General features: G+C 34.4%; 1 protein-coding gene across 2 annotated transcripts in view; it reads left to right on the top strand.

The window, feature by feature from the left end:
* The window catches only part of LOC136033105 (phospholipid scramblase 3-like), a 39136-nt gene that overhangs the window by 1877 nt on the left and 22256 nt on the right, over positions 1-15003 (top strand). For both annotated transcript variants that reach the window (XM_065713724.1, XM_065713725.1), the window contains exons 2-3: positions 5774-6083; positions 13510-13614. In XM_065713724.1, the coding sequence (XP_065569796.1) occupies positions 5789-6083; positions 13510-13614 (400 nt within the window). In that variant the 5' untranslated portion in view covers positions 5774-5788. The remainder of the gene's footprint in view (positions 1-5773; positions 6084-13509; positions 13615-15003) is intronic.

The following is a 15003-nucleotide window of genomic DNA, read 5'->3' as shown; positions in this document are numbered from 1 at the left end:
AAGGCAAGCCTCCTTTAACCTAGCCTACCTAGATTACTATTAGCTTGGGCTACTCTTCTTTTTAGCTTCTGTTCCTTTTCAGCCAGGAAAACAGCCAACAGAACAAACTCTTCATCACAGCTAGAGTCAAAATAAAAAAAAATGGATTCTATTTGCTTTTCTAGAGCCTTCCCTTCTGTTAGACAAAAATGTATTATAGAGAATGTTTCTTCCTCTATGTTTTTTAGAGTTAAATAATGTGTATAAAAGCTTACATTACAGAGCCTATGGAAGTGTCAGTTTAATAGGATAAATTCCAATGTCAAAGCAATTTACTTAGGCTTCATAGCCTAAACCACTTAATTGCTGTAAACAATAAAGGGGTAATGCAAATAAAAGGAACATAGTGGGATCCTGGAATAAAAGTGACACATTTTAATATTGCCAATTTTATGTTTGTGTTATAGTTTTGTTTGTGTTTTTGACAAATTATACCTAGCCCCAATCCCCTATTGGTCTCATAAAGTCCTAGGCTATAGAACAAAAATCTAACCAAAAATGATGGAATTCATACTGTAAAATATGTACCAAGAATCAATTTTCATCATTTTCCCCCATTTTCATCTTTATTTTCAATCATTTTTTATTAACAAAATCCTTTCCAGAATCATCAAATTTAGAATACAATGGTAACCATTATTTTCATAGTTTAGTATGCATAAATGTACATCTTGCTACAATTGCTCAATATCTTAGGTGGAAGCTCTAGAGGCTAGGTCTACAAAATTCACTCAATGATTCACACTCTGATGGATATATCCAATATTATTTAACTTACCCTACTATAAGCTCTCCAGCAGTCAGATGTGATTGTTGTTGTGCTTGGAAGCAATATTTTATCTTTTTAAGAAGTGTCTCTGATGAGTGCTCTGGCCCTGGTACAGTGAAAAATTGTTTGCTTTCCTGCTCTATGCTCCCCCACTGTCCTTCTATAAGTTGTCCTCTGTTACATTTTTTTGTATCAATTTGTTTATCTATTTCAACTACTACCCATTGCCTACTACCTTAATTTTTACTGCAGAGCAATATTAAGGTCTGTACTAGATCTGTTGAGCTCTGTGTTAAGGATGGAAATTTCATCACTTTTTTAGTACCCAGTGACACACTGTAAGAGAGATCTGCAATTTAAGCCCACTTGGTAATGGTGACCTATGACCTGTGGTGGCCATTCTTCAGCAGTTTAAAGCCAACACCACCACACAACATCAATTTTGGATAGAATAGCAAGATGGTTAGGTATGACACTCAGCATCAGCCTCTGAATAAGTCACTCTTATGGTGATATTGGCATCAGTGGGTAATTGAAAGGGATGGGGCCCCACTCATATTTTTATGACTTATGATTCCTTTCTGTGTTAAGTCTGGTCAATAATTTGTCAATTCCTTCTTTGTCAAGACAGGCAATAAGTTGATACATAGATACATACATACTTAAAGGATACAACTGTGGGCACAATCACTGTTCTAGATTGAAGTCAATTTCAGTTGTTGATAGCATGCTTAGAGAAGCAATGTAGCTGCATTCATATAGTAACCAGGTGTTTTGACAGCTTATGTGACATACCTCTTGTATGTTACTGGCTTGACTATTTGTTAAAGAGGAGGCTATTTGGTTGAGCATTATACTTATAGACCAGCATCATGTCACCACAGCAGCATCTGAAAGCAAGTGTTAGAAGCTGCTGGTGCTCAAGTCTCTTGTTATAAGGGAGATCATGTAGGCCAGCTATGCACTGTATGGCTTGCCCCTGAACTCCCTCAATCAGGCCAGTATAATTCTTACAGGAAGGGGAGGTGAGATATGCACCAAAATCCAATACAGGTTTGACTATAGCCATATAGAGTCTTAAAAAAAACTTTGCAGGAACAGCTAGTCATAGTGCATTTAAGGAGACCAAGGCTTAAATTTTGCTCTTGAGACTGCTTTTTGCCAGTGACCAGAGAACTTTAGTTGTTTGTCTATTGGTAGTCCTAGATCTCTTTCTTTGGGACTTGTCTTAACTACTGAATTTAATATTGTGTTGGAACCAGACATGGTGTACTGACAATGAGGGTTATTGCTACCAAAGCAAAGGACACTGTACTTCAATATATTGAACTGTCATGGGATGGACTGTGAGGGAGAAGACCATCTGGTTCACTGGTAAAAACGAATGCCAATTACTTGTTGAGAAGCTCAGCAGTATCCTTCAAGCTATTTACCTCCCTGCCATCATCCACACAGAGTTTTTTTTACTGACTGTCTGCTGGGATCTTTACTGGATGCATGCTTCCAGAATTTCTTTGGTTTTTTTTTTACTTTCATCAGCAAGTGAGTTTTTGTCTTGCTGTCTTAGTTTATTTAGAGCTTTTGCAGATGTTTGATAATGTTACTCTTTCCCCCCTTTATTTTCTCCAGTACTGCATGAAAGGTAGTGTTTTGGGCTTTGGCATAAACTTCACTGATTCATGCTTTTTCTGAAGTGTATCTAGCTTATCTCTTAAGTTAGCCCATTGTTGGTTGCCACCCCCTTGAAGTAGAAGAAACCAGACTATAGCTTCTAGCTCTTTTCTAGTCACCCTATAATCTACACAAGTTTTCTTTATGTAATCATTTTGTATTTTACAAAAGAGTATGGTGTACTTCTAGGATTAAATGGTTGCTCTTTCATAAAGGGGATAGATAGTTTATATTCTGTAGCTGGTCTTTATTCTATAGGAGCACTAGGTACAGTAGATTCAGTCTGAGGAAAAGTTGACTTCTAGTTGGTTGACCAACAATCTGGTAGAGATTCAAATTGTGAAGACCTGTAAATAGTAAGTACAGGTACAGAATGGCATCTCTCTATCCATGTGATGCCTTTGAAGTTAAAATCATCTACTATAACCAGGTTCCCTGTGTAATTAAAAGTTGCTCTATTCAGCACTGTTGCTATAGTCTGCTTGGTTTCTTAGCAATCTGGGGCAGATGTACTTCTTTAAATGCATCCTATTCTGTTTATTACTTCATTATTACACTCACACAGGTCAAACAACACAAATTTGTCAAATTGTGAGTTACTGAGGAAAACTAATGACCATATAATTACAATACGTCTTACATAATGCTAATATACCATACCTGTATTCAAGGGACTGTAGGTTAGATACAACTCCAAAGCACAGAATCTTAACTTGTGAATCTTTTAGCCTGTTAGTACTAGACTTGGTTCAAACTTCAGTCAATGGGTCCATGTAGTAGTCCTTAGAATAAATAACAGATTTCAAATCATTTAATGTATTAGGAAGTTGATCAATGTTAGTAGTCAGAGCGGAAAAATCTGGACTTGCTGGTTTGTAGTGTTTCTTACTCTGGTTATTGGTCCTTTTACTTGGGTGGCCTAGGTCCTCATCTGTTCTACTGAAAGTGGTCTCTGATGCATTCGAGTTGGCAGTGTAGCTGCTGGTTTTGCTTTCTTGTGGGGTTTCACACACATCTGCATTGTGGCCATGGGAGGGAGTTCTCCCAGCTTTCCAGTTTTTGGTACAGTACAGAAGTCATGGATTGTAAGATTTTTTCACCAGCAGCTGTTCTCTTAAGTGAGCTGTTCTCACCTTTGCATCAACAAAGTTCCGGCAAACCTCATGGAAAAAAATTACACCAAACTATTGTACTTGGTTCACTCAATTCAAGTTCATCCAACATAAACTAAATTGTGTTCCCTCCTTTTGGGGATGTTATGCCACAAAAGTGTTGCACACCCTAAAGAAAGGTTTGATCTATAGCACCAAGTTCCTTTCTGAATTTGACTCTTAATGATTGTTTTGTATTTCTTCTATTAGAGAAGGTAGTGAAAGTTCTTTGACATCTTAATGCATTTTTAGATTGACCAAATAGCATTTGCCTTCACAAGTTTCACAATACATACTGTCTGGGAATACTTAATGGTCCAAAGCGCTGTTGAACATCTGCTTCAGAAGGGTAAAATTAATGAAAGGAAATAACTCTGTTTTCATGCCCAGATATTCAACATCTGTTAGATGTGGTAATGAAACCCTTTTCTTTGCTTTTTATGAAAGAAATTGTTGCTTTTTATACAAATAATGCAAGCATATAAGTAAAATTTACAGAAGTCATGGAATGCATCTCAAAAATGAAAACAATGGTTGCTATTTTATTTTAAATTTGATAATTCTGAGCGGGATTTTATTAATGAAAAATTATTGAAAAACATAAATGAAAATGGGAAAAAACAAGAAAATATGATTCATTGGTGCTTGCTGCACATTATAAAATAAGAATCTCATCATTTTTCTGGTTAATTTCTTTGTGTATCCTAGGGCTATATGGGACTATTAGAGGGGGGCCAGGGATGAATTGTTAAAACACAAACTTAAATTGGTAATTGATAGAGAATATTTATTTCAAACAAACTGTTCCATCAAGATTCAAACGTGTTAACATGGCCACAAGGCATAGCTATTACCATTAGACTAAAACTTTTTTCCATAAGAGTTGTGTTATAATATTTGCTGTTTCAGATTATGCATTTATTACATGGTGGAAAACGAAGAAATAAGATAACAAAGACTATCAAGCTTTATTATCACTTGATGCAGATTTTTAATCCTCTTTTCAACTATCAATTGTCAAACAGTATGCTGAAATGGTCAATACTTTTACATTGGGCTTTTAAACATCTCTCAAAAATGTTGCCTGCATGCTAGCTCTATTTACAGCAATTGAGGGGGTGGGGTACCTGTACCCCCCCCCTAGTTTCTTGCCCCCTACCTTGGTTTTGAAATATACCCTTTTTGTAGTCTTTTCATTAACAAAGGCCTTTTTTGATATTTTTGAGTATAAAAATAGAGAATCAACCCAAAGTGCACTTTTTGGGTGCCATATGGTTCTGTGATTGTGTTATCAAGTCAAATTTATTCAAATTAACTAGATATAAAAATTAGCCTTTAAATGGTCTAGTAAGCAGCTCTCTGTGATGTTCTATTGTTCTGCTAGCACTAGATAAGAAACATAAAGCAGAAAAAAGGGGACAAATCAGTACTATCCATGCAAAAAAAAAAAAAAATCCTTGTTGTTTAAGTAGGGAAGGGGGGTTGTAAGTGTCCTGTGTATGGTTTGACAATGGTGATTTCGGGGCTCTTCCAAAATGCCTTTAAATGTGTTTTTAGATAACATTTACTATTATGATTAATTGAAATGAAAGTTAGCATTTCTGAGTCAGCTACTGATGGCTCTTTTTTCTCACTAGGCAGTCTTAAACTTTTCAACAGTCTTAAACTAAATACATTCTCAAACTTTTGCTCACTATGGGTTGTCTTTGCTCTTTACTAGGCTGTGGTGACTTGCAAAGCATTCTACAGTTTCTATTGCTTAGTAGACTGTTCCCTAATGAAAGGAGAAATGGCAGTGGTTCTTCTGTCGCTAACGTGCCGCTACAGCTTTACTGAATAACTTTTGGGGTCTTCTGCAATTGATAGTGAAAAACTAGGATAGAAGTTGGGTATTTTTTTTTCCAGTTATTATTAGTTTTTCCCTGCAGTTCTAGAAACTAGTCAAGTTTCAGAACAATGCAAAACCTATATAGCATCAAACATATAGTGAGAACAAAATTTGGTTGAGACTCTAAGATTTCAAACTTCATTTTACCTTATATCGTTCTTGCCAGCAATACCAACTTACCCAACAACTTAGAGTTTTATTTTTAATTATTTATTTAATAATTAAAATTTGTATACCTGCTATATTACATTTTAGCATCAGTAGCCAAAAATGGAGTTGAATAAAAGTTTTCCGCCACCCTATCAAGAAAACCAAAGCTATGACTACCAACGGATGGGTTTCATGTCTCAAAATGGGTTACCCAATCCGCAAATTACTGTTGGCTACCAGCCAATGCCTATGCCACATCCTTATATGGCAACAACTTATACCCCAACAATGTATTCAGGTAGTGCAGCTGATCCGTCTGTAGGTCCTATTGCTTACGCTCCTACATATGCAGCACCACCTACTGGGTATTATCCACCTGTCCAGCCAGTTATAAATCAACCAGTGCATACCCCAGGTGAATATATATTTTAAAGTACATTAGTATAGTTTCTTTTAGTTTTTCTTTATGACTGAAAACAATTATGCCCATTAACAAGATTATGACTGTTGTAAGTTCTAGTGGGATAATACTGAAATTTTGAAGCGCATCTAAATATGCTAAACATCATACAGTTTTGATTATGTATAATTATATAATGATCAAGGTTCTACAGAAGGTAATTGTACTTTTCTTAGAGACCTTAAGACTAGGCTATAACACCAGAAGATCAACCATTGGGCTATTGATACAAGTGTTTCAACTAATTTGTTTTCTATAGAAGGATTTGGTGAAGAATATTTTTTAAGTTAAAATTAGCTGTTATTTACATTTGAATTTGGTTTCATGAGTTTGCCACCTGTCTACTAGTAGTAATAGAAATTGAAGGGATTCTAATTTTCCAAATACACTGCAGACTTATCTATTATGTGGTATTTTGAAGGGTGGATTAGGATGTTTTCTTTTTTAGATGTAATTAACTGTCGAATTTAAGGGGAGGGGAGACTGCAGTAATGATGAGCTGCTACTAGGAATCCTTCAATCAATTTCTTCTCTGCAATATTGCTGATATGGTGCAGGTTGCATTTGTAATACAATTTCATTTGTAACAGGGGTTCAAATCCAAGTGTAACCAATCCTTTGGCTTGGGATGGGTAGTGGTGTGAATCTTCAAGCTCAGCTACCATGAGTCTGGGGGCTTACTATTAAATAAATTCCCACATAACGTTTGAGTTTCAGATTTCAGGTGAGGTGGAAAACGTCTGGTCCTGCTGCAAGTACAAGTAAGTAGTATGATAGCAGCAATAAACAATTATATTCTAAAAACTTTAGAGGCCCTTAAGTTTTTCTACAATTGTTTCAGTTACTTCTTTTATATATTGTGTTATTGGCTTTAAGATGCGCATGTATATATGTCGCCTATATGTATAAACAGAAATTTCATATATTTGAGAAAACATTAAGTAGCTAAAGGATAGCATACACATGATTTTACATTTTGATTAATGTTACTTTTGTTTAAGACTTTTTCTCTAAGTCCTTATGGCACGTTTTTCAATATTCTGATTTCATTAGAAATTATTTGTGCTTAGAGGTATAAAACTGAGAAAAGTTGTTAGAACTCGTATCGGAATGTTTAAATGATGGTTAAAAAATTATCCGCCCTTAGAAGTCCATAAATAGAACGTAACTTATTACGCAGTTTTTAAGGGAGAGGGAATGGGGCATCCATGCCTGCTCACTCTTTCCTTTAAAATATCATGAGTTTTTATGATTGAAAGTTTAAGGGGGAGGATTCAAAAAAAAAAATGTTGGTGAATTTTTTTTAAATCCATGACAAGTGTACTATAGTTATAATGTGTATATAGTGAAACGTTAATACTCCATTGACTACGTGTGTTCGCCATATTGTTGTGCAAAAAGTTTAATATCGCCGAATTTGCCTTGTAAATACTACATGGATTTTAACCTTGAACATAATGCTAAATTTTAAAACAAAGTTTTAACCAAAAGTAAAGAGTGATACTAAATTGAAAAAGAGGAGAAATGAACCCATATAAACAACCAAATTTAAAACAAACAGACAAATTATTATGAAAACACGAATAAAACCCAAGACGTACAGAAATTTTCATAAATGAGGAAGTCAGACTTAAGCAAATTACCACAAATTTGTCCCTTTAAGGCAGGCCTGGATTTACCAATAGGTCCACTAGGCCCGGGCACAGGGGCGCAATAAATTATCACTGAGCGTTTTTTTTTTTCTTAAAAAAAACTAGATTGATGTGATTTGTCGTCAAAGTGACAGGTGCACTCCACTGCTGCTTTAATCTGGCCTGAAGGCAATGTAAAATACGGTCCTGCCTGAAGGCATTTTGCATTTTTCTTTACTGAAAACTAAATTTACTGTTTGAAGTATTACTAATTACTGTTCCTGACAATTTTATTAATACTCCAAGCTGATGAGATTGTAAAAATAAATTTAGTGCCAGGACTGAATTTCTTAGAAATTAAAAGTATTATCTCTACTTTACTGATTACTAAACAGATGGCTTCTAGTATTATTAGTTGATGTGTCTGAAAGTTTTATTTAACTATCAATTTTCCTTAAGTTTCAAATGAAGAAAACGTTAATGAAAAATGTTTGTTTGATTAAAAATAATAACACTTAATTGATTTTCATAAGTGTATCTATATCGAGAAGGATTTTTTGTTGTTGGAAGTTTCAATAATATTTTGATGTTTTGAATGTTACCAGGCAAAAATCAACAAGGTTTGAAATGTATCTTGTTTTCAGTAAAGCACAAGTGACACTGTGACTTGTGTGGATTTGAAGGTGTGGCACTTCTGTCCTTATTTGTCGTATTTTCTGCCAGTTTTAAATTTGATTTTTTAAGTGAGCTGATTCTGCTTTTTTTTAGTTACAAAATTGTGCTTTACTCTTCTTTTAACTTTTAACTATTCTTCAAAATTTATTCTTTGTTCTTATTTAACTTTTAATTTTATTATGGATTAATAATAGCGACGATAGTATTCGTATCCAGTAGTCACCACTTTAAAACTACCACCTCCCATTCCTTTCAATATCCTCTCAATGAGCTCTATCAATTTTATTGTCATATCTCTTACTTCAAATCCACCTCCATCTCGGCGATCACCATCACCATCAGCGTCGTCATAAAATTTATTCTCAAATCTTTTTTAAAAGATGATAAATTCCACTACTGTCGTGGGTACTACACTGTCTTTCAAGCTTCTCTTCCGTCTGTATTTTATTATTGATTTAGTCGTTGATATGTGATATTGCTTAAGTTTAGTCTTAGATTAATGCTAAAACTTAAGCATTAGCAGTTTTGAAATAATCGTGGTTTGAAAGAGGTGTACACCTCAGTAATGCAAATTCTGAATTGTTGAATGCAGGGAAGAATGCTGCTTTGTTTGAAATCCCTTTCCATGGAATTTCATATCTGACACGTAATTTCCTCAAAAACTGAGCATAAAAACTGGGCTCTCGCCTACTTTTTGGACTATCTCTAATTTAGTGTTGCAAAAGGCATCAACAATCATATTTCCACAAAAAGTGTATTGTCATCACAGACAACTTCATTTTGCCATTAAGGAAAAAACAGTTAACATAATCTATCATTTAGAAGCTGCAAGAAAAACGCAGGTTCGAGAAGAACTGCCAGACATCGGAGGCAATTGCTGAAGTTATAATACTTTGTGGGAGGCCACAACTATCCCTTTAGGCTGCGAAAGTACTCTGATTTATGTAAATTGTGCTCCCAGAATTATCTCAAAGGTGATAACTTTCCAGCTCTTCTATGACTAGGGGGAAGACGTTTTGACATAATTCAGACGAAGTATCTTATTTATGTGACCACAAATACTACATGTGTTTCTCCATTGATTCAGACCGGTCGAATTGCAATTGCGGTGAATTTCAACTGTTTTTATCGGAAAAATAAGCGCAAGCATTATATTTTCGGTAGTTGGTTAGGAATGTTTCGCATGTCGAAGTCGTATCTGTTAGTGTCAGTGACACGTATACTGGAACTGCTATAAGTCTTTTGCTTGGAAACGCATGAATATTGTCCCTCTAGAAAAGTGGAAATATTAGGGATTGCTTCCCCTACTTCCCCTTCTACTTGAAATGACTTCTTAAAAAAAAATGGAAAGAGTTTGCATCTGAACAATCCTTATCCGGATTATTGAGCTTGCTCAATATAGAACTTTTATATTTATTCCTTTACTAAACTTCTTCTCATCAGAGCTGAAACAGCATTTTGAAGTTTACTGGAATCTCCTGATTGTTTCTGTTGATCCTAAACCCCATAAAGTACATAGTATGCATGAATATTACGGCAAAATTCTCTCCAAGCCAAACTACTTGAAGTAAGAGGTTGAGGCTTGTGGTTGGAAACGGTTACAGTTTTGGTCAGAGAAAAGTAATAAGTTTTTCGTTGTATCTTCTCTTTGCTATTCTTGTGACGTTGCCTGTAAATGTAATACCTAGTATTAGTAATACATAACGGTAATGATTGTAATATAAGTAATATATATAACAAATTATAGCCTGTTGGGGTGCTATTGAGACATTTTGAGGTACTGCAATAAATTATAATCATAATAATGGTGGTACAAACAAAAATTAGAATTGAAAAAATTAGAAAAAAAAGAATAATTGAAAACGTTCTTCCTTCACGTTTCGGAGAAATTATGTTGTTTCATGTTCGATATTTAACTTTGCACATTGAAGTGTTCATTTACATAATTACAGATATCAATTCCACAAAATCTCAATTCGAGAAGGGATTAAAACAGCAAAATTATGCTGTTTTTAACAGCCTCTTAAAATTATCTGCACCTTTGTAGTGAACATATACTATTAACTGTGAATTACTCCTAAAATCAGCTGTCTCGTCAAGCTGAGTAGCAAAATATTTAGCCTGTTTTAATGTGAAAATAACCTGTTCCTTCACATTTTCTGTTAATATAGAAATTTGTTTTCTTCACAATTCTTGCAGACAAGGGTACTGAATTCAGTTTCTTCGCTTCTTTTTGACCACACATAATCTCTGCCGTTTTTAAAGCAGCTGGTTTAACCAAATCTTCACCAATAGTGTATGGTTTCTTATTTCGAGCTATCAACCAGGCTCTACTTCAATACTTGTCCTTGATGCTGAACGCTGATCATATACCAAAGAAGTTGCTCTTCAATCCTTGTCTTTTAACAGATATTTATAAATTTGCAAAGTATTCTCGCGGTTTGGAAGACAGGTGTGAGTGCAAATTGTCTGAATATTTCTTCAACTGAGTTTTTTTTAAAGATTCTAAAGTCAGTATCTTCATACACACAACACACTGTGGTTTCATCATACCATTGTCTTCTAATTGTGTAAAACCATTATCAAGGAATTCGTATTGGTATGTTCTTTTTCTATTTGCTGCCATCTGAAGGGGCCAGAAAATAATAATTAAAACACTTGAATTAAATTTTAAAATTGTGGATAATCTTTATCGATATATTGATGATTAATGATAAAATGGTGATGTTGTCAGCAACTAACTAGTAAAACTGGCTCTCTGACTCGTCAATGTATTTGTATCCTGACGGTAGGGCACAGACTGAGCAGGTAGCCAGGGCTGTGCTTTACTGCGCAAAGATCTAACTCGAGAGCTCTCCAGTGGTGGGGAGTGATATGATGTGGCCTGCATATGTCGCTAAATTGTTTAAGTTGAAAAACATACTAACAGGTTTATAAAATAGCAAATAAAAAAAAACATATACTTTTTACTAAAGATTCATTTCTACCTCCAAAATTTAAATTTTTACCCCATTTGGGGTAATTTACTCCGGTTCCCCCACCGCTGCTCTAGGGAACATAACCCATGCATTTCCAAGAGTAAAAAACGCAGATTTACAGCTGGTCCATTCTTCACATTTACATTGTTAGTGGAAAAGGTGGGCATCTCGCTCCTTGTTAAAGAAGCTGCCCTAGGCTTCTCCAATGATTTAATGAATATAATTGGATCAGACTTTGATGTAAAATTGGCTTAAAACTTGCAGAGCATGATCTCAGTGCCAATCGAACTTCAGCGCAAAACAAAAATTTGCCAAACGTTTGTAACTGTTCTGAAATAATTTTCCTCGGTGGGCCCAAATCTTCGGGATATTTAATATAGCTTAAGAAGCTTTCTAAGCACCAAAAGAGTTCCAGATCAAAATGGCCCTAGTCCATGAACTGGACCAATAAAACATAATAAATGCTAAATAATATATATTAGAATGGAGAAACTGAATTTATTGTTTAATTTATAACGATTGACCAGGGAAATGATTCCTGTGTGTTTGAGAAGTGTTTGATTTTGCAGAATTATAATGTAAAAAGATAAGCTAGGTAACATAAAACGCAAATTAAGTGACACCGAAGCTTTTGGGAGGTTTGAGGGAATGGTAGGCTTGTTCTTACTTGTAATGATGTCTACTAATTTTAGATTGGACTTGATGTTCATGTTGATTTCGGTTCTTTCTAACTTTAATTCTTAATAGTTTGTGTCCGTTTTTACTTGTGGTTATTATATGACTTCATATGTGCTCTTTTCGGGTTTTGACATTACTCATTATTTGCTCTGAAAAAAGGTTGTTTTGAAAAAAATTTCTTTAGTCAATCACAAAAATGTCAAAACCTTAAGACACGGGCCTGATAGCCACAACCCATCCCCATCACAAATTTGAAATTCTTGCAGGATTCTGACTTCAACAAGGTGTAGAGAATCTATTTTCTACCAAAATATTCATATTACCTCTGTTTTCAAATTGTTTCTGCCTAATTTGTCACCCTTGTATTCATCGTGGATGCGTCGTTTTGCCATGGAGGTATATTATAGAGTTTATCGACCATTTTGATTTCAATGTTTTTGTTGAATTTTGAGCGTGGGGCCATATGATTCCACTGAGGCTCAAAAAATCCAAGCGAAGTGGTCAAATGTCCTTTAATCCTTTTTGCACTACAATAAGGACAATAGATCTTCGAACTTGAAATCGAATGAGGCTTCTCTTTCTTTCTAAGATCATCTGGTACATAAGATAGGGCTGGGGCCAAGAAGAAAAACAAAACAAGGAAGACACATCAATCTTTACGTAAGCCTAAACTGTTGCGTAAATACTATGACAAAAGTAATTAAAAGAAAGTTATTTGTATTCAAGACTATTTAGAAGAATTCAGGTTGTAATGCTCTTCGTGTTTTTTTAATCTCAGTATTTTTCTTATTAAAATGCAAGACCATAGTTGAATTTTACCTGATTATCGTTTTCAGCAAATCTCAATTACTCACCGCTTCAATGTTTAAATTAAAAAATCAGCTTGTTGAAATACTTTAAAAACGAAAAAAAGGACTATTTTTCTAAGCCTGAAATTTAAGGCTTAATTTGTTATCTCTGACATACATACGGAACTTCATGATTGGAGGAAAGAAGGGGCTATTCTGTCAAAACAGAAAAACCATGATTTGTATTTTAAAAGATTTTTTTGCATCGTAGGATGAAAAGCCCCCTCCCTACGCCTTTGCCTTGTTTGTCGGAAAACTTTTAGATATGGTTGCTGGCTTAGAGAAATTGAGCTAAAATTTTCGGGTAATGAACTTATAGTGTGTCTCCGACGGATCGACCTGATGTTTCCAAAGTGAGTTTTTTGGTCAAAAATCTAGGATTGTTGGGCTTTAAAAAAAAAAACATATTTTTTTTAAGGAAGCTGTATGGTGCTGTTTTGGAAGATAATCCTTACTCTTGGCAAATAGTAAAGAGTCTTCCGAAAGATAGGGTGAATTCGGGTGCTAAAATTGGCATAGCTAAAACACGCATTGTTGATTTTTTTTTTTTTTTTTTTTTTTTTTTTTTTAGGACAGCACAATGGGCAAAACCCTAGTGGCGCCTCAACAATGAATCTCTCCTTTTTATCGTCAATTTCAGAGTTGAAAATCGCTCAAAAAAAGGAATTGTTGGAAGGTAAGAAAATAAATTATATGTTTATTTTAGAAAAAAATCCTGATGCTTTAACGTAACGCGTGACAATACAGTTTATAAAATTGGTTAGTTTGTGAATTTCTAGAAGAAAATTAAATTGGTAAATTAAGCAAGAAAAACGGGTTTTTAATTTCAACAAAGCAGTGAACAAAAAATAAAAACAAAACAACACTTTAATTAAAAAAAAATATTCCGAATATTAAAATTATATTAAAACATAACGAACAAAACAAAACAAAAATTGTTCTGAAAAAATGAAACACACAAAAAAAAACCACGGCAACTAAACACATGAAGAAGAAAAAAATATATAAATAAGAACAGCTCACACTATAAACATTGTTCTTATTTATTTGTTTTTTTCTTCTTCTTCGTGTGTTTAGTTGTCGTGTTTTTTTGTGTGTTATTTTTTCAAAAAAAATTTTTCCGCTTGAGAAAGGCTCCCAGACATGGGGCCGAAATGATCGGAATATGTTTTTAATTAAAGTGTTGTTTTGTTTTTATTTTTTCTTCACTAGTTTGTTGAAACTAAAAACCCGCTTTTTCTTGCTTAATTTTTCTTAAATGGAAAGGCAGTGTAGTCTAAGAAATTATTGGTAAATTCAATTTTAGTCTCCGATTTGCTCTGAAATTCAAATCCTAGATGCCGCTTTGTAAGAAAGAAAATGAGTTTCATGGCTATGGCATGATGGCCAAGTATGAAGATCTATTTTTTATTTTGGTGTTAGCGCAATATGGTACTTTAGGTTGAAAAGAAATTTTAAGATTCCAGAAAATATTCCAGATTGGCTGGGATCACAAGCAGTTTGTATTAATGTAAGGAGATAAGGTAAAATATGTTCCAACAACAAAAACCAACAAAAGACATTCAACACAAAACCGATCCCTACAAAAGGTCCATGGCCTGCAAAGACCATACAAGTACTGTTTAAGCACTTGACTCTCAAACAATACAAAAATAAAAAGGAGAGGGAGAAAGAGAGGGGAGGCAGGAAAGAGTAGAGAGAAAAAAGAGTAGAGAGAACTTCAGCTATTTGAAAGTATTAAATCTGATTGATAAACCGGCTCCAATGGAACTCAAGCAATATATAGAGCTTATAACAATTAATTCAAAAAAGTTATTAGGAAACACAAATGTTTTTGTAAGTCTTTTGAATTTGCTAAACGAGTGATATTCTCGAGCAGAATCAGGAATATTTACTCTTTATGATATGACACGCAACTAAAGCGTTGAAAACATGTCTTGCTCTTAGAGTAAGCAGAATTTAAATATTCTGAGTGCTACGAAGCTGGAAATCTGACTGATCAAATACAAAGGATGAAATATATCTAAGAAATCTTGGAAAAACACCGTGAAACTGAAGAAAAGTA

Source organism: Artemia franciscana, chromosome 11 (genome assembly GCF_032884065.1).
Source record: "Artemia franciscana chromosome 11, ASM3288406v1, whole genome shotgun sequence".
Taxonomy (NCBI): Eukaryota; Metazoa; Arthropoda; class Branchiopoda; order Anostraca; family Artemiidae; genus Artemia; species Artemia franciscana.
The sequence above is the reverse complement of the archived record's forward strand: the minus strand, read 5'-3'. Positions and strand labels throughout refer to the sequence as shown.